We start from the raw sequence: 20,782 nt of genomic DNA on the forward strand, positions 1-20,782 counted from the left end.
ACCCACTTGCACCTTGATGTCATTCAATTGTGGTACCCTTCAGATATAGAAAAATGTGTGAATGATAATACCATTATAAAGGTGGTAGGTGAAAAAATTGAGACTTGAAGTTGATTGTATTTAATTTCTCAGTAGTTCACTGTCATTGATGTACAGTCTCTTTTCTTATCATTCTTGCAGTAGTTAATATTGACAGAGACATATTTATTCCGTATCATAATCTTCTCTTTCATACTGAAGACTTAAAAAATGTTCAGCTGAAGACTTTAAAAGCTTTTGTTGGAGGAATTTGTTACATGTACATCTGAGAAGAAAATTGAAAAAAGCACTGAAACCAAAATTTCAGAATTAAATGCATAATCTTGGGTGATGCAACATAAATGGATCCTCTATCCAGGAGCACTTCTACATATGCATTTCTCTATATTCATATACATGAATATAATAACTATCACCCTAACTTAGAAATATCTGAATATGCAACCAATTATTTGCCTTTGTGACTTATGAGGAAAATGTGAGTAGGAGGAGGACATGCAAAGTCTCAGCAAGGAAAATGAAGATGTGTAGCAATAAATGTTGGTCACTACTGCAAAAACAGTGTCAAACTGGATGATCGGCACCAGCAATTGAAAATGCCATAGCTCTCTAGATGTGTTACTGGCATCTAAACACTATTTACTTTTAGATCTCCCAGGAGTTTTATGAAAATGCATGAGAAAGTTTGCTGAAATGGCACTCTTTTCAAAGAAAATATGCTTGGGAGGCTGTGGGGTTTTTCAGTACTATATTCAGGAAGAGCCACTTCATTAAGAACAGTTTTTAGTATGCACATTCTCAGTTATGGACAGTTTTTGCAATTCCCAAGCCATAGGCATAATGGAAGATGGCTTTATTTCTTGTTTTTTGTTTTATTTATGAGTTGCATTTACACAGTGAGTACCCACTCACTGTGTTTAGTTTCCTACAGAACACTTGTGAAATTTCTGGAAATCAGTAGGAAAACGGAAAGCAGCATGGGAAACTGGGAAGGCACTGGGAAATTTTCTTAAGGAAACACTTAGTAAATTCCTGAAAGTTGGGACAGAATTCCTAGAAAACAGAGGGAGATTTCCCAAAAACACACATGGGGGAAGATATCTGCAGAGAATGGGGAAATTTCCTGGAATACGAAGTGCTACAGCCTAGAAGGTGGAAGGTAAAAAAAGGAGGAGAGCAGCCAAAGTGAATACTTTCAACACACTTAACATTTCTAGGAAGTTGGCTGTGGATTCCCCAACATCACACGGGGAAGTCTTATAAAGCAAAGGGGGAATTCCCAAAAATCTTGTGCAAAGTTACGGGCATGGGGAAAATTGTGGAAAGTGTGGAATATGTGGAAAATTTTCCAGAAAGATGAGGATATTCTTTGAAAGCTGTGGAATGCACTCCTGAAGAGAATGAGGTAAATTCCTGTGGTCTGGGGTGTGGATAGGCACTCCTAGAAAGCAGAAGAGGAATTTTCCAGAAAGTATGTGGGAATTTGATGAAAAACAGAGAGGAATTCCAGGCAATGACAGGTGGCAGCTCATGATACTTTTCAAAGTGAAGCAGAAAACTTGTACCAAGCCCTGCAAACTGCTGATCCTAAGCCTTACAGCAAACATGCATGAAGACTGAAACATATTGAGTAGAAACTACTGCAAATATTTTTGTTGGACAAATCAGATTCCTTCTCAGATAGTGAAAACATATTTGAACATATGATTGCAAGGTTCAGATTAGTTTATATTAATTGATAATGAATATAGTAAGATTTTTTATGATTATCTGTTTTTTTGAAAGAATTCATAAATTTGGAAGGAAACTAGGAGGTGGCAGCCTTAGGATGATAACTGAAGTGAAACACAAGACTGTCAAAAAGTAAGCCATTAAAAAACTTCAGGAAAAGAGTAAGTATCTTGTAGATGTGTGATATTCTTTAAATTATTCCTAGCTTTCTTACAATCTGATGATTCTACTCTTCCAATATCTGTTTGAGCACCAGATCATATTAGATACAGAATGTCTCTTTTCAGTTGTGGAGATATTTATTCTCATTTTCCAGGAAGTCCTTTGTGTCTCATTCATTGCCCCTGTGGCAGAAATCTGAAGCAGCGTAGGTTTTGAATACGCTCCAATTCTTCTGTCAAACTGTGCAATTCAGGGCTCCTATTCTTTCATGAAAGAATAATTGAGAATATATTTGCATATTAGATTGCAAAGTAACCAAATCTCTTTGAAGGATATGTGTAATTGAACAGTGTTTCTTAGGTATTTATTTGAGTTTTTATCAATAAAGTGAGGTAAAAATAAGGAACAAAAAAAGTGTTCCGTTCACAAATCAATATGAATACCACAGTGAAAATTTTTGCCTGAAGTTTTGTGGGTGAGCTGCCAGATAAGATTTCAGGACCTTATAATTGACAGCACATAGTATAAATACTCCAGTAGGATATGTAAAACAATATTTGCTGTTAGCTGTATCTAGGATATTTTTCTTGGGATATTGAATTGTTTGGAAGTCTCATTTGATTGAAATATTACAGTTTTAATTCCTAGTTGCTGAAAAGTTACATTTTACTTTTTTTCAAGGGTTGGTAATCAGGCTTTCTAAAAGCCATTTTAAAAGCATTAAATGGAAGAAGCTTTAAGCTAAATCCATACTTAGCCCTTGATTTAAAATCACTGTGTTTTTCTACATTTTAAAAATGCATGTATTTTGAAAGCTCGAGGGTTTGTTGTAGTAAACACAATACTGACAATATTTGTGTCTGGTCAATTGTCCTTTGCCTTCTGTCCATAAAATACTAAGTGGGTTCTAGGTCATCACTACAGCTGGAACATTGCAATTAATTATATACTGTTATTACACTAGAAGAAACTAAACTCAGAGAGAACAAAATCATTGCATTCTTCCTGTTATTAATATTAGCTGACATATCTTGTAATGGAGCCATGTAATGATGGAGAACTTAAAATGCCCTTTACCACAAAGCATTTTTTTACAGAAAATGAGAGAGGACATATCATTCAAAGCCTTACTTCAGCAATAATGTCTCTGCACAAAAGCCATAATTACATTCCTCTGTTTCTCCCATGTGTTCACTGATTTTGAGTGTTCATAGATTTGAAAACAGTTACTGATTGATATTTTATCTATTATTTATTTCACAGGATAAAAATAATCCAGTAAAGAAAAAGTAAGATATACTACATGAATGCTTTTTTAGAACTTTATTTTTTTTAGCTATGCAATATGTGCTGCCATTTTCTTTTATTTCTCTTTCTGCACCAGCAATGGCAATAACTGTGTTATTATTTCTTAGCTTGCAACTGCTTTGCATTATGACTTTAACTTAGTTCTGTTGTTATATGTACAGTGTATTACAGGAGGTAAAAAAGCAGAAGTGGATTGCTCCTGATACTTCCTTACAGCATATGTTACATTTAGGGTTCAGTAAACATCAGCATTCACCACACAGAACCATTGCAATTCTACAGAGTCCACAACAGAATTAGCCTATCCAGCCAAAACTTTAGATTTTGTAGATGGTGCAGGACTTGGAATTCTTGAGCTTTTTTGCAAAGAAATTATTAACCTCTTTGTTAAAACATAGTGCTTTCAGGAGCTCTTCCTTTACCTCTTTTTCCAGAGAGTTATATGGCATTATGGAATGGTGCTTTTTATAAGGTCTTGTTTCTTCTGGGCTCTCATCAAAAGGGCAAAAAGCCTTGACTGGTTTGGTATGTAAAAATAAATTTCAGGTATGAAAATATAGGCAAATTTGTAAATAGACAAGACATACTCTACTTCTTTTTGTTAGATGTTGTCAGATGATCTGATTATAAAAGACCAAACCATTTCGTACTTTTGCCTTTCTTACAGGATTGTGGTGAGGAATCATATTTCAAAATCTGAAATTGTTGTATGACTCCCTGGAAGAAGTGAGGAAGATGGTTTTTATTAGGCTACCACTAGTTTAGAGTAAAATGCATGGGAACTACTCATAGGAATTAATGAAAAGATTTTAAAATGTTTCTGTCAGAGTATTATCACTGTAAATTATAATATTTTATTTCTTACTCTCTCTCGGCAGGTATTTTTCACAGAGATCTAAAAGTGGAAAGCATTTTTGTTAAAAGCAGTGACATCAACGAAGTAAATGAAGTGAAATTAAACAGAAAGGTAAAATGACAACTGTAGTTTGGCTTCAAGAGCCATTTTTAATATCCAGGTATTACTGGGAGACCTGACTTCGACTCCTATTAGTAGGTTTTGAAATGAAATACCAGATGGTATTATTAAGGGGAAAAAAATTTGGAAGCCAAGAGCCACTATTGAAAAGAGTATTTTTTTAAAATGGTAAGTACATTTCTTGGTCAATTAAAAAAAATATCCTTAAAGTAACCATACCTTGTTTATGCAGATCTATATTTGCATAGTCCCAAGCCATTAGTTACAGGAAGCCAGCAGATGCTGTGAGATGTAATTAATATTTAAATTAGGAATGTTTTCAATTTAAAGTAAATCTGTTAGTAATTCAGAAAAAAGCCTATTTAGACTGTATCTTGATTGAAATACAAGTATATTTTAGGATTCTTTTAATATTAATAAATATGTGCTACCTAAACACAATGTTCCATATGCTTACATCTTTATTTGTATTGAAGAAAATAGTCTTTTATGATTTATAAATCATGTGTTAATTGTTCATCACTAATTTGCTATTTTAGTTGTAGTTACTGTTGAAATGTAGGCATCATCTTCTACGACTGAGTTGTTGGATCTGGGATAGAATACTCCAGGCTGAGAAGCATTTTAGACACTGGAGTGGGCAACTCAGTAATTTATAATGGATGAATCCAGACTGCAAGACTGTTTCCTGTTTCTTAGACTTTTGTATTTTTATATAATCTAATACTAATTTTAAGAAATATCCTTGTGTATTTCTCTGTACCCTTCAGTTTGGGGCAGTGCGTGCCTTTCTTCCTGAAAGAAGGTAGGTAAGACATTGATAAATTTTCTGTCTTTTCCATAAGTTTTCCATCCTTTCAGTCAACTCACCATTTCCATCAATAGAAACCACCATGGCCAGCTGTTCTTTTTTCATGGCTTTGCTTTATGTACCCATTTGGAACAGCAACTGGCACACTCTGTCATCTCTCCTGCAAGGTGCAAGTATTTTTAATATGTTCCATCCTGTGAATGAGGTCAGATGTTTCCTCCCCTTGCTTGTTCCTCTCATTTTAGAGGAGAATAACTCCTGAATGGCTTTAATGGGAGAAGTGGAAAACACAGAACCAAGTCCCAAAGCTGGTGTGGCCAGCAGCAATTAAAGTGACTACAGGAAAGGAGACGTCCATCACACAATGTGAGATTTAAAAATAACAGCTAAAACCAACATTTAAGTACTTTAGACTTTGAGGCTTGATGCAGTTAATGTTACATGTCAGGCTAAGGTTCACACCCTCCTATTTTTGCCTGTGAGAAAGTCTCCCTGGATCTTTATGATTTTCTGGTTTTGGGCAGGATATGCAGACAGAATGATAGGGCAAATCCAGACATGGCTTGCTCCTGGTGGAAGAGGTTCTTCCATATGGTGCACAGGTGCATACTGGCATAGGGCTGAGATGAAATTTTGTTAATATGTACAGAAAGACCTTCTTTTTCAAGTCACCTCTCATTATCAAGACATTTCTTTGTGAACTCACAGATACTGATATCTTCAGATGTATGTATTGTCTCACAGACTTTGATAAGAAAAATATAATACATAAAGGTATGCTGAAGAATTTGACTTCTCCATGTGTTACACTTGAATAAGGCTTTACAAACAGGATAAAACCCTATCTTGTTAAAAAAAAAAAATCAGCATTTTCCCCACGCTTTGAAATGTCCTCTTCATGGACAGTTGATGAGTAGGACGTTTTTGGTAAGACTTTTACCACTCTGATGGTAACCTCTCTCTGGTGACATAGATCTAATTTGTGTCTTCTGATGTGCTGCAGAAAAGGATAAGAATCTCCAGCTAAACAGTGGGAATGAATGATAATAACCAATTTTTTTTAGACAATTTCTATCCCAAAAATGTACCTACCCTAGAGTATGGGACTGATTAATATTTGATGTTGAAATGGAAGTTGAAAAACCCCCAACACCACAAAAACAAGTAATTATGATGTAGCCTGCCCAATTTACATGCTTCTCAGGGCTTTCCCCTTGTCTATTTAAGCAATGAAAACTTCGCATTCCATAACATAAAGATTTGTAACCTTTTCTAATTTATACTGCATGCTATAACATACTTCTCTCCATTATTCAACATAGTATTCATTTTTTAAATTCTGTGGAGTCTCTTCCTCAACAGTTTATACCAGCAAATTTCACAGCTTGCTCATTACAAACTGAAGCAAAAAAGAAATCCTTTTGAGGGGAAGATAATTAGTACTTCCAACATTCTGATTTATTAAATACTAGTAGCATTACATATTCTTTAAGTGAGGGGGTTGTACAGGGTAGTTTCCAATTTACCAATCATAACAGAAACATAGAGTCTCATCACTGCAAGGAGCCTTGAGTTGTTTGATTTATTTCTCTGTCCAAAGGAAGGAGCAGCTGTACCGAGGTCACTTCTGATGAATATTTGTGCAAAGTGTACTTAAAGACCTCCAGTAATGGAGACTCCATAATCTTCCCAGGCACTCTATTCTGATGCTTCATTATCCTCCTAGAAATTTTTCCTGCTGTCTGCCCCAAACCTTCAGTTTGACAATCAGCTTAAACTTACACCTGCAGGCCATGATCTAATCACTTTTTTCATTATAAAGTTTCAGTTAACTCACCTGCAGCCACGTAATTGCTCTTGCTGACCTAAGGGACGTGGTGGAATCCTGTGCATGGGAAAAGGAAAAGGGTGCAACTGCAATTCACATTTTCAGACTATTATTTCCTCCCCTATGCAGCACAGATATGGAGAACAAGTAGGCACCCTCCTATTGTTAGCAATCTGTTATTTCACTTCTCTCTTGGTCTCTTGTTCTTTAAAGAGGACAGACAGACAAAACATGCCTTCCACTTTGACAACAAACGAGTTACACTTATTTTTTGAAAAGCATTTTTTATGGGCCTGTGCATTGCTCCTTTGATATTTTAATGTATTTAATTATTACATTAAACACAATAATTTGGATTCCAAAATAATTTAAGGGAAACAGTATCAAAATCCTTACTAAAATAGAAATCTGTGATATTTTATGTTCCTCTTGTAACCACAAAGCCTGTTAGCCTGTGCAGCATAAAGATTTGCTCCTGACAGATGCATAATATCTGTTACTCACCTCTTTGTTCTCTTCTAGGTGCCTATTAATTCCAGTATTTTCCTGGGAGCTAATGAGATACTTCTATAATTCTTTGATGCCAGCTTTTTCACACTCTTACAGATAGATACCATGATTGACTTTTTCAGTTTTCAAGTATTTTATCTGCCTTCCACTAATGGTTCTTGAAGAGCTAATAGCTCTGAAAAGTCCTGTCACTTTTAAAGTACTCCAGAATTAATTTTATCGGTTATGGCTGATTTTAAAATTTCTAACTCAAGTACTTGCTAACCTTTCTCTGCTCTGCAGAAGACTGAGGTCTTGCCCCTTTGTCATTGATATTGATTGGACCATCCACTGCTTGCACTTGACATTTTGGTTAAAATTGATGCAAGAAGACATTAAATACATTTGCCTTCTAAGCATCATCAATCAATTGTGTTCTTGGTTGAGTACAGCACCAATGTCTTTATTCACTGTCTTCCCACCACTCATATTCTTATAGATGATTTCATTTTGAGTTGCATCTTCTGCTAGTTGCTCCTCATTTTTTCTTTCTGATTTTACCCCTCTATGCTGATGTTTTCCTTTTGGTCTTATTTCCAGTTTTTGTATCCTCCCTTTTTCTGTGTGAGACTCGTGGAAATTCAAAATTTAATCAGACTGGTTTAGTAATAAAGAAAAGGTTATTTCTGTTCTGTAATTGTTTTGCTTTTGTTGCATACATCTGAGTTCTTTTATAACTTAAGACTTTGTTTGATTTTTCTACTCACTTTTTTCCCAAGAAATTACTAACTTCCTGAGTTGGTAATTTTATTTTGTGTAGGACATGCATTTAAGGATATAAATGCATGTAATTTTGTACGTTTTTCCAGTATGTTAATAGCATGAATTACTGATAGTCTAAAAAGTTATCAAAATAATTGATTAAAATTGAGTGCCTACAGCAGGTTTGGCCAGTTTGACAATATTAATGGTTAGAATTTCCTTTAAAATAATATTTACTAGTTGTGGAATTATCAAACTATTAAGTTAACCATTTCAAGATCCTTGTCATAATAATTAGATATTTGAAGCTTTGTGCCTAATTAAGACATAAAAAAAATCTGAGTTCACAGTTCAACAGGCTTTTTTGATTTGGTGGGACAACACCAAGTAAAATATTCAGTGTTGATTCTCCCTTTCCGTTGTGAGAAGGTTTTAATAATTTGTTCCTAAGTATGTCACCTCCTTTGATTCTAATTTGTGAATTTTAATCTAGGATCGAAATCGAGAGCTTGCAAATTTTTATTTGACAGTATTTTGGCACAGATTTTGTTAATCATCTGATATGATCAAGCAAACAGAGACTTGGTGTTTTGCAAAAACCCTGTATACTTATGTGCTACCTTATGTCTGGTAGAAACCCAAGTTTATGTGATGTCTTGCAGTACTTTAAGTCAGTGTGTTATGAATGCTGCTTTAATAACTTACTGTGAAGAAGAAGAGTACTAAGTTTAATCACACAGCTAATGTCACACTGTCACCACCCCCTTAACAGCTAAATGATAAAAGTGAGGACACATCAGCATGAATTGTTAAGGCCTGTACATTATTCATTTAAACATCTGCTGTTGGTTCCTCTTTACGTATGGGAATAAATTATACCACATCAGCACATTCTTCATGCTTTGTGTTTAAGCATTTAAAAGTTTTTTTTTTTTCTATTATTAATACTATTTTTTCTGCTTGGTTGGCAGCCCATGAAGTTATCAGTGCCTGTGACTACAGCCAACAGTGTGACATTTGGAGCACAGGTGTCATTATGTACATGCTGTAAGTAGCTTGTAAAAGTAATATAAAATGTACAGACCCATTTATAATACAAGTACTTACAATTTTGCACTGAAATGAAAAATAAGCCTGTGTGCTAAATCTTCAAAAAGAGTGAGCTTTTATAATTGCTTGTATGTATGCAATAAAAATTTCTATGCAAAATGAGGTGAAAATATACAGTTCAGTATTAAAAACTGAGTATTTGATTTATGGACCACTAAATAGTCTGGAAATAACAGAATATTGAATTTAAACACCATATAATCAAACTAAGAGCTTAGGCCTCTCTTTTTCATTGTTCTGGATCTATAAATGAAGACTGGGTAGTTGACTTACAGATTATTGGTCAAATTCTGACATGGGTTGCACAAACTGTGCAATCAGGGTAAAGGCTTTTCTTCTCCACCTCTGACTGTGGTAACTCTGGAACTGAGATGTTCCAGGGATGCCAGGTCTCCCTGTACAGGTAGACTGTGTGTCTTGGAAGTTTATTAGTTTGGTGGCATAAGAGGAAGAAATGAAACTTTATGTTTGTAAGACTGCATGGATTTTTGTATTAAAGTCTTTCAATATAAAAAGTATATTGAAAGCAAAGTATATTGTACTTGGCTACAAAGTAATTATTCCCCTCTGAAAAATCTTAAACCACCAATACTAGCTAAAAAATATGAAAAGTACCCCAGTAATTGAAAAATGAATTGTTGTAAAGGATGTAAATTACTGTGCATATGTTGCAACCAAAATGTCACTTTTTTTTCAGGGATATTTTTCGGCCATAATACTTTTGCATGTTTTTTCTCCTCACTTTGTGTTTTTATTCTCTCATTTGCCACCAGATAATGCTTAATGTCAATGTTTTAGAACACCACAACCATAATTTCATTGGTTATTATTTCTGTTCTGTGGTTGTTTTGCTTTTGTTGCATACATTTGGGTTTTTTTATAGCCTAAGCCTTCATACATGGGCACGTGGATACAGACACAGTTTCACAGTCTCCTCTTTTTTGGGTTTTCTTAGTTTGATTTTTATTTTCACTTTATCTTGGTACCTCAGCTTCTTTTCTGTACAATTAGCTCACTTTTCTTCTTGTGACAGCACAATGAAGTGCTCATAGCGTTATTGCCTTTATTTTTATACAGTTTTTATTTCTGAAATCCATGTGTACAATTTATGCTGATGCAGATTGAGTTTTATTGTTGTACTTAATGATATTAATGTCTGCATCACAACAGTAGGATTTGTAGAACATAGTAGAGTATATTACAAAATGTTTGGTAGAACTTGGGTGGTTCGACTGGCTAATAAGAATCCAGAGCTGTGCCTGCAATCAGCACAATTCACAGCTCAGAACTTGTAAAATTCAGAGCAGTGAACTGTGTTGATTGCAGCTGGAGCTTAGAACTTCTGACCTTCCTCCTTAATTAGCAATATAAATATTTCTTAAAATTAGCATTTTGTAATCACAACAGTGTCAGAACAAAGTAGCATTAATTCACCCCGTGTTGTGTTGACTACCCAAGAATGAAAACACTGTGTATGAATTAATAGAATGCAATTCACACTCCTTTTTATTGCTTAATTTGAAAACAGTAATACAAAAGCCATAAGATCATCTTCTGATTTTAATTTTACTTTTGCAAATTGCTTTTCTTCCCACCCTGAATAATGGCCCGTGCTCCTGGTGCTCCTCTAATGGGCTTAAGTACACTGTTAGAGGCATTATTGCCACCAGCGCTACTTTGACCCTTCCTGGCTCCAGCTAAATTCCTGGCTGCCCTGGCTGTCTTGTCCATTCAGATGGCATATTCCGTATTGGTGCCAGTCTGTTACTGCCACCACAGGCTGTGTCTGCACCTAGATGGGGACACAAGCCCCGAGGTGACTCTAGAACTCTGTTAATGTATAGAGTTTCCTCTGCACGGAGGGGCAAGGCCAGCCTGGTGGATTTTTTTTGTGCAATTTAAGATGTACTTTACACTTCCCATTTCATTTCATTCTTAACACATACTAATAGAAGCATCCACAATAGTAACCAGCAAAAAGAAAATCTATTAAAATACAAAAGTGTGTCAGCTCATTGAAGGATTAGAGCGTAAGAGTCCTGCTGCCTGTCACGCTCTGAGAGTGCAGCCCATGTGCTGCTGTCTAATAGGAAAAGGTCAGGAGATTTTTTTTCCTGGACAATCTGCACTATTGGATTTCTTCCTCATTCTTCCAGGTGTGCTCTGGCCCCCACAGTAGCTCTGAAATACCTTTGTGCAGCTGAAGAAGCCTGGGATGCCTAATAAATTACTTCCTGCATTACAGCAATAGGAAACCTATTAAGAAAGTGTGGTAATTCTTGCTCCTTTCTAAAGGCACAGAAAATTTCTTCACAGATTTTCGAGGTGCCATGTGATATGTTTCACCTACTTAACTTGATTTCTTCAGCTGAAGTTATCTGTTGTCTGTCACTGCCTTAGTCTGGAGAGAATTTAGTCCTATCTGTTCATAGAATAATGGACATTGTCACCAGCCGATACTTAGGGTATCATGTCCTGAAATGAATGCATTCTACCCTTTTCTGTTGCTTAAATTGAGTTCCATGTGGATTTAAATCCTGAGGGAGACTGGGAAGGAGAACTGGAGAATAAAAGAAAATCTCAACTTTTTTCAAAGACATTTTGAGATTAAAAATCTTAGGGAAAACGCACCAAAATATTAATTTTTTGTTTAAACTTCAAAATTAAAACCATGTGAATAAAACAACACAGTATTTTACTTTGGTATAAAGTGATAGGCAACCTTCACCAGGATGTGGCAACTACATTTTTGAGTACTGATTTCTGTGTTCTAGGAATAGAACTAAAAAAATTATTTGTTGCAAATAATTTATTTGATGAAGTTAGCTCCTTTTTTTGTTTGTTTGTTTGTTTTAAACTATCACAAAAATGAGTATTATTTTCTTGAAAGTATTTGCTATGGAATTCTTGCAAGTCAGTTGTGCATGAATAGTATGATGTAAAACATATTAGGAATTTAATCTTTGTTAGTTTTGATTGAAAACACAGACCACATGATATGGTTTTCCTTTCCATGTGATTAGTAAAACACAGATCAATAGTTACTTTCAAAGTACATTCTCTAATAATCATTTAGATTTGATGCTTCTGGTCAATACTCCTGCTGGTATATAGTCACAGAAACCAAATACCAAATGTCTGCCAATGAAACTTCTTTTTTTATAGGAATACTTCTTTTTTTATAGGAATACTTTGTTTTTACTTAAATATATATTTCCTTTTTTAAAAAAAAATTGTTTCCACATAGTTATGGATACAGTCAATGTAAAAGAAGCAGATGACATAGAAAGATTACATTGAACATACAGATACCACATTTATTCAAATATTTTACTCAAAATAACAGAAAATAGATACAGGACACAAATGCAGCTGAGGTATATTTTCATGAACAGCTGTACTCTTAATAAGGACACTTATGGTAGATTTTCACATTTTTCTGACTTTTTTTTATTATCCTATTTCTACTGATAAATAGCATTTGAAGAGGGCAAACAAGGCAACAGTCATACTACACAGGTAAAGGAGATACATCTAAATAGCAGAACAAAGAGTGAAGAATTGAAAATGATGCTTTGTTTCTCCCAGTATTTTCTGCTTTATTTTTTTTTTTGTTCTGAAAAATGTGTCTTTTGGAGCAGTAAAGGATATTCTAGACTTCCGTAGTTTTTCTATGAATCAGTGTTGCTTTAATGTACTCTTACTCTATGAAGAATAACACCCTAGAGTGAGAATTTAATGCATTTCATAGACTTTAAGAATTTAGAACTGAGTTCTGAACATCAGTGCAGTTGGCTTTAGGGATACAAGCACCTACTATGTATGACTAATCTTACTTTTATAAAAAATCTACAGAATGAAAGCCTACAGAATAAAAGTATTTAGTAATTCTTATAATGCATCCATGATTTGCTTGAACTAAACCCTGTTATTAGAAAGACAGCTGAGTGGGACTCCAATGCCAAAACTGAGAGTGGTCTGTTTTGTCTTGTGGCTCTTGTTCCAGTTCTTGTGACTGTTATTTACCCTCTAGTCTAAAAACATTGGCCCATGAATTACTGATGGTTCTTACCACTGCAGTGTGATAGTTGTTAGTACAGAATTCTTGAATTGTTTAATGGAAGATATTACTTGGACATGGAATAGAAAGAAATAATAAGTACAGAGTGTTTGCAGTAAAAATTGTTTCTGATATAGAAACATTGCACACAATGGCAGCAAGGGATTTGGGTGGGTGAATTAGGGAGTAGGAAAATACTCTATGTGTTCAGTTTAATATTTCCTAGCTGGTACTTCAGTTGTTTCTTAGTAAACCTTTGGCTGCTACTTGAAAAATCCATACAATAGCAATTACCTTTTACCTCTGTGGATACCTAGTCACAAAGATTAAATCTCCTCTTAACCTCATAACCTTTTTCCTTTAAATCTCTCTGAGAGACACATTTTTAGAACTTGAGTCACTTTTGTAGAGTTCTCTGAAGTTTTCCCAGTCCTGCCAACTTTTTGATTTCAGAGTGATCCCATGATACACATTTTTTGGGAAAAATAGTAGATATTCATTCACTGACCCTAATTTTCTTATACCTTTTATAGAAAGCTTGGAAAAAAGCTTTTGAACTAATAAGAAGGGAAGACCTCTGCTTTGAAAAATTTGGTCTAGGAGACACTTACCCAAGGCTGGTAAGTACACAATGCTCTCACAGAATAAATGTTGACTAGATTTCAATGAATTCCACAATTACAGTAGTTGTGGTATTTTTCTTAGCTTTTAAGTAGTGCATGTTTTCTGAAAAGCAAAGTTGATGTTAAAAATAAGTTGACATAAATGATATTGTGATCTAATTTCATGGCACTGTAAGAAGAAAGGTCTCTGCTGTATTAAAGTGCTCAGTTGAAAATGTGTCTTGTTAGTAGAAATTAGAGGTTTAAAGCTGTGGTTTTCATTCCAAGAAAAATACCTTTTGAAACTACTTCTGAAAGTTGATGCTGTTCACCAAATCATAGCTAATGGATTACTTGATAACCAGTGGCTAGCTGAATTTTGAAGAGATGTAATTTCTTTCCTTTGTATTGTACCTTTTATTTTATGGTATGTAAAGCTGCTGTATTACCTTAATAGAACAAAGTAGGTTGGAACATTAAAAAAAAAAAAAAAATGCAGTCTAAGAATCATAACACTTGTTAGGGGTCTGATTTAAAGCTCCCAAATCCTTAGCACGTTTTGCTTGTATCCTGTGGGCTTCTGATAAACCTGTTAACTAAGAGAATCTTTACACTTATATTCCTTGCCCAAACCAACTCTACATGGTTTCCCATAGGTTTTGACATAATATGGACATATGGGTTTGGTTCAGGTTTTATTAATTCAACGATAAAGCTTTTTTTTTTTAATTTTCTTTTTTAATTAAAAACAAACAAACAAACAAACAAAATCACCAGAAAACTTTGAGCTTCAGGGCCATTCTGAAGGCAAGTGAAATGTAGTGCTGGAAGGGAAGCTGAAAGCTTGCTGGCTGGGCTGCAGATCCTGTCACTGTGAGAATACTGAACTTTCAGCTGTCTCACGGAGCACTTGTGTTATTTTGTAGTTGAAATTAAAGGAGAGGGAATGGACATAGCTGCTACTTAAAGATAACCCATGATAGCAAACCCTAATTTCTTCCCTAGCTGGCTTCTGTACCATTTAGAAAGAGAAATGCCTGTGAATCACTGAAAAGTATTCCAGTATGTAGGAGGATAAATTGCTTTCTTTATTCAAGATGGAGCACTGGTTTTGCCTCACACCTTCCTCTACAAAAGAACCATTCTGGACTAGCCTGCAGCTTTTTTCCTTCGTGCTAATTGAGTAGAGCTGAACAGGAAGTTTTTTCCCCAATGTTTCATTGCATTCTTGTGTATGGGAGAATAGCCATAACCAAATGTGTAACTCTACAATGGCCTGGAAAATGAGGTAATTTTCATCCAGCTCTGCCCTGCCATACTTTGAGTACCACACTATCTTTACTTCATGAAAATGAAGATATGGAAAACTGCCACCCATGTGATTTCATGATTTCTCACCATGTATATATTCATGGAGCTTGAGATTAATTTCCATATGAATATCATCACATATAACAAGACTTTCTTATAGCTCATAGTAAACCATTCCTTTTCTTCATACTACACAACATTTCAGATACAGTAGATTTTAATTTGCAATAGTTTTCTTCTGTTACGAGGTAGGTAGCAGAACTGCTATCTTATCCACAATGCAACCCTGTATTAGTTGGTTTCCATTTGCACTTCCACAGTAAATGTGCAACAACTTTAAGCATTGGTTTCAATGGAGAACTATATTTTAGATTTTTTTCATCAAGTTTGAATGGTTTCTAAATGTTGAGGGGTGGTCATCATAGGCTGATGACAGAATTCCCTCATGCCAGGGAATGCACTCTGAGGCCTACAGACATCCTTGGGTCAGAAACCATCAGAAATGAGCTCTGGAAATACACTGAAGCCATTTGTACCTCCAGCTGATGCACTTCTAACATTTTTAACTGCTTCCTTAGGGGAAAATTTTTAGGATGAGACAGTGCTTCAGACAGTGATTTTGGCTTCATGCTTCAGCCTTTCCTATAGGTGACCAACCAGTGTTGTCTATTACTCAACCTTTTTTGCCTCACACCAGGCACCAAAAAGCACTGACATGGTTTAACACCAACTGGCCCCTAAGCACCATGCACCCAACTCACTCCTATAAAAATTTACTCCTCAGCTCCAGCAGACAAATGGTGAAGGAGAGTATTCTGCTCCATTCCTTCTACATTCGATCTGCATGTTCCATCCAAAGCCATCAGTTGCTTTACGGGCATGCTGGTTTTCAAATATCTTACATACTGCAGTGTTAAATGTTTTTCTGTTTCTAGTAAAAACTCTACATTTTTAGAGGAGCACAAAAATAGGAAATGGGGACTTCAAGTGACACTTAAAGCGAAAAGTCTCACTATGCCAACTTGTTAAAGAAATGCTCCTGAAATTATGCTAATAAGGACCTGGGCTGCCTCCTTACTTCAGTAGGAGTTGCAGATACTCAGGACCACTGAAAACCAGGACAACAGTTTCTACTTCATGCTTGTGCCTTCACAGCCTCTGTGACTTTACAATAGCCAGATGGGGAACATGAAAGTGCATTATCATGTAGAGAATTCTGTGTGTAAAAAAATTAACCCCTTGGAGCCATGTGACACATGAGCTTCTGCGCAGGAGGAAAATGCATTTGGCACCACAGTCTCCCACCAGGAAATCCCTACCATCTGTACCAAAAATTTATGAAGTCACAAGTCATTCTCTATGATTCAAACTGGCATTTCAAACATAGGTGCAGCAATTTTATATTCCAGAACAATACTTTAACAATAAAAATTTTAATTTAAAAGTTACCGTGTTCTTGCAGCTAAACAAATGGCCTCAAGCTCAATTCAAGTTAGTGGATACCTCTGGAGGTTTATGTGTTGTCAGTTTGAGACCATATAGAGTTTTGGCCAGGGGCTATGCAAAGGATTGATGATTAATTATTTATCAGAAATTGTAATTAATGCAGTCCTGTTACTAGTTTTGATTATTCTGATCTCTGTACCAGTTAAAACTTTTCCAGACACATTTAACTTCTTACATCTCCTGAAAAGTAAGAGCCAAATAGATGACAGGATAGCAGAATTTTCTAAGAAACATGAAGACTCTCTTACCACTAATTGATATTTCTGCATTATCTGCACAAAACATTAAGTATACAATGAGTATAATATTCATAAAACATAGAGTAAATCTAATTTTCCAATAAATATCTTTATGGATACAAATGCTTTGGTTTGATATTATTTTAAAATTTTTGAAATTATTTTAAGCTACATTTAAAAAATAATCTCTATTCCATTTCCTACCTATATATTGTATGGATTACAACATAATCTACATATTTTAAGTAGAAGAATATTCTACTTCATTTTTGTTCACCTCTCACCCTGAGAATTTTATATTTTCTTAGCTGTAGTTTAATGGAAGATGTTGTTTCCTTTCAGATAGTGGGATAGTTTTGATTCTTCTTGTCCTGCATTGATTTTTATTTCTATCAGAAGAACTTTTGAGCATATTGATTGTGAACTCTGATTTAGAATTCTGTATTATTGCTGTGATTTTTAGTGAAATGTACAGGTATTTGAATATGCTTGACTGAAGAGGAAAACCAAGACCCTAAAATATAAAATTTACATGTACAGCATGTAAGATTTCTTGTTTCTTTTCAGATTGATTTTTACAAGGAAGCCAAATCCTAAAGCTCAAATCCTCTTGTATCTGAATAGCAACTCCAGTTCAGCAAAATGCTTGTGTATCTGTTCTGTAAATTATTGAAGCACATTTCCAAAAGTATGTGAGGACTTGAAAAACTTGAAAAAACTCAATGAAATACTGAGATCCCCAATGATGCCTAACAATTCTGAGAAAAAATCTGCTTAGAGGTCTCACTTCCCCCTCTTAAATTTTCTCATCTCTCTGGATTTGGATCTTTTTGTGTACTTGCACCTCTATAACCTGGCAGTTCTGGGAAGTTTGGAGTAGAGTAAATTTATTGTTTTTAATTCCACAGTTAACAAGCAGTTGGGCTTGCTTGTTTTTAGACTCTAAAACTTCTTAATGCATCAAGGCTTTTCTCTGTCTCTCTTGACTTTCCAATAATATCAGAGGGATTTTTACTATTTTCAGGCATCTTATTCTTCCATTTACTGTGTATCATAACTAATTTGCAGGTTTTTCTGTTTACCTCTACAACATTTTAATTTTGTCAGTGGAGCAATTAATTATTCTCAATGTACAATTATCATGAATCAAGAATTTCCCTGTTCTGTTTCCTGCTCTTGGTGTTAGTTATACTTTTTTCCCCCTGAATTGCTAACTGAATTATTGTCCCCTAAGATATCTATTTAAAATATTCCAGACTAATGCATTGAACAGCTCTTGCAAATGATCACTTCAACCTGTCCTTCTCCTTGGTGTTTTAAAATTGATGTACATGTCAGCAAGATAAACAGAATATGGATGCTCATCAGGCTTCAACCTTTGTATGTTACATGTGTTCATGGAAAAAATACTTTATTGTGTTCTCCAAGAGTAGCTGGTTATCTCTGCATTTTTGTCTTGAATCCTGCTAAAGTTTGCTTACTAAAAATTGAGTGGGAAAAAAAAGTTGAAATTTAAAAAATAAAGAAACATAACATAATCTATCAATTAGTGACCCCCCATGTCTATTACCCGCAGTTGGCACCAGGTGCTGGTGAATTAAACCCAACAGGTGTTCAAATGAGACAACACAGATAATTAACTTAAATGGTCCATTTTCTTGAAAACTGTAGTGAAATAGACTCCCTCTTCTCTTTCATGGGGTATACAATTATCTGGCACTTTGTAAGGCCTAGCTCTTTTAAAAAGGCCTAATCTCAGCCTCTGATTTTGTGGGTGCAATTCACTGCATGCTGCACATTTAACTACATAATTGTTCATGCAAAGGAGGTAGTTAAAATGTGTGTCATCGGTTATGCCCACAGTTGTCATAATTGCAGATGTAAATCAGCTTGTGCAGCAAATGAGGTTGTTTTGCACAATCCAAACCCACCTTCCTAATGGCTGGGAGTGTTTATGCCTCGGTCATTTGCTACATAAGTGACTTTGCTCTGTTTCAAACAAAAGAAATGCTTTCTAAATACCAGTCCTCATGTAACAGAATACAGATATTTTGAAATGAGCATTGTCAGTTTAATGAGATGGATGAAAGAGCCTTAGAAACTGTCTCATCTGTGACCTCTTTCCTCTGCTTGATCCACTGTGCAACCTCAAAAAAAATATATATATTTCCTGTGTTGCAGTTTCCTAGTGTGTACAGTCCAGATAAACTACCTAGTAACTATATCTTGTTAATTAATATTAGAAAAATATATCCTTGCTGTTAGTGAAATGCTCAGAGTCCCAGAAGATTAATAATATTAATGCCAAATATTATCTCTTAAAAAGAAGTAACTCTAGTTTTCAGGGTTGTGTATAAACTTTGCATATAGCCTATGTTTGCCTTTCTTTTCAAACTTTCAGATATGTAATTGCCAGATTTACTGAATAGGCAAGGTAATAAAACCAAAATAATTTCAGATCATTCAGTGTGATATGAGAGGACAGATGTCAGATCAGTTTAAAAATAATTGTACCTTCGGAATCCATAGATTGTTGCACTACCCATTATGGATTTGGCTCAATAAAATGGGAGTAGTGGCGAGGCACATTTATTTGCTCAGTAACCTAAAGAAACATGGATAGGTGCAGAAAGAGGGAGAAGCAGAGATAGTGGAAAATCTCGGTCAGCCTCTGACTCTTTGGGTTTTCTTTTTATTTTTACAGCCAGAACTAAAATTCTTTTCCCAAAAGCACTGAAAAGCACTCTTTCTCAGAAACTCTTTCTCATTCTTTCTCAGAAACGGTCCCTGAGGAAGTAGAGATGTTGATGGCTCTTTTAAGTAGAAAGTCATATCAAAATATAAAAAAAAACCCTAGAAGGTAAAAAATTACTTATAGGGTGATATCATCTATGTCAGTGCTCTCTCTAACAATGATGGCAGGAGAATATTCAGGCCTGGCTATTTCTTCCCATGTAACACCAAGCCTGGATACTTCCTTTCATTTAGTACCCCAGTATTCAGAATTATCCTTAAGGTTGTGAGAAGACACATTCCAACATAATCTTGTTAACTTCATCGTGGCCCTGTTGTCAGTGAATATCTCTGATTCCTTGTTGAATATGCTGATGCCATCTGCTTCTGCAGCTGCCCATGGCTGTAAGATCCAGAAATGCACTCTTTAATGAGTAAATAAATACTTTTGTCTCTTCTGTTTTAAAATTATCTCCTACTCTATTTGTCAGATGGCCCTTATTTCTAGGAGTACAGGATGTGGCAAAAAAGCCGAATTCACTGCTAAGTAAAATCTGTCATATCCCTCAGTCACCTTCTCACCGAAGTGGTGACTCCAAGATTGCTTTCCTGACTGGTGATTCTAACTGCCAGTTGGATCATCTTGAGCATCAGGAACACCTGCTTTGGATTACTTTCCCCTAGGTGTACCATTTTACTTGTTTTCCCTCTTTTGCTTGAACCGGTATCTTCATTGGAGGTGTCCAGGGCATTTAGAAACTTGAGTTCCTAACTGTGTATTTAGGACTTAGAAATACACAGTTATTTCTGTGAAGTCATGAGCTGTGGCAGGAAAACAGGGCATGGACGTCTGCAGTAGCACATTATTTATGCAACAATTTTACCCTAGTAATGGTCTTCTGAGGAATGCCTGGTCAGATTCATTAAAAGGTCTCTCATTCCTCCTCCCTTAAGTTCACACATTCAAACATACATTTAATACCTTTAAAAATATCACACTGCTTTCCTTCTTAGTACTGAACATTATTTGAGTTAGCAGGAGTGTTCAGAGAATGACACTTTTGAAAGTCAAGAAATTGTCATTATACTGAGGAAGAAGCCTTATCTTCTCAGCA

At 35.3% G+C, this 20,782-nt stretch overlaps 1 protein-coding gene across 1 annotated transcript; it reads left to right on the forward strand.

Moving 5' to 3' along the window:
- Positions 1 to 942: 942 nt before the first annotated feature.
- STK33 (serine/threonine kinase 33) lies at positions 943 to 9,410 on the forward strand. Its single transcript, XM_085582379.1, has 3 exons — positions 943 to 3,089; positions 4,116 to 4,207; positions 8,942 to 9,410. Exons 1-3 carry the CDS (start codon positions 2,969 to 2,971, stop codon positions 9,155 to 9,157), a joined length of 429 nt encoding a protein of 142 aa, XP_085438505.1. The 5' UTR covers positions 943 to 2,968; the 3' UTR covers positions 9,158 to 9,410.
- Positions 9,411 to 20,782: the final 11,372 nt, after the last annotated feature.

This window comes from Lonchura striata, chromosome 5 (genome assembly GCF_050655825.1).
Source record: "Lonchura striata isolate lonStrDom1 chromosome 5, ASM5065582v1, whole genome shotgun sequence".
NCBI classification, from domain to species: Eukaryota; Metazoa; Chordata; class Aves; order Passeriformes; family Estrildidae; genus Lonchura; species Lonchura striata.

Excerpts from the sequence above, each read along its gene's own strand:
- STK33 (XM_085582379.1), top strand. The coding sequence starts at position 2,969 with ATGGAGCCATGTAATGATGGAGAACTTAAAATGCCCTTTACCACAAAG. Across the intron at positions 3,090-4,115 it reads AATAATGTCTCTGCACAAAA|CAGGTATTTTTCACAGAGAT; the intron begins GCCATAATTACA and ends ACTCTCTCTCGG. Across the intron at positions 4,208-8,941 it reads AAGTGAAATTAAACAGAAAG|ACATCTGCTGTTGGTTCCTC; the intron begins GTAAAATGACAA and ends TTATTCATTTAA.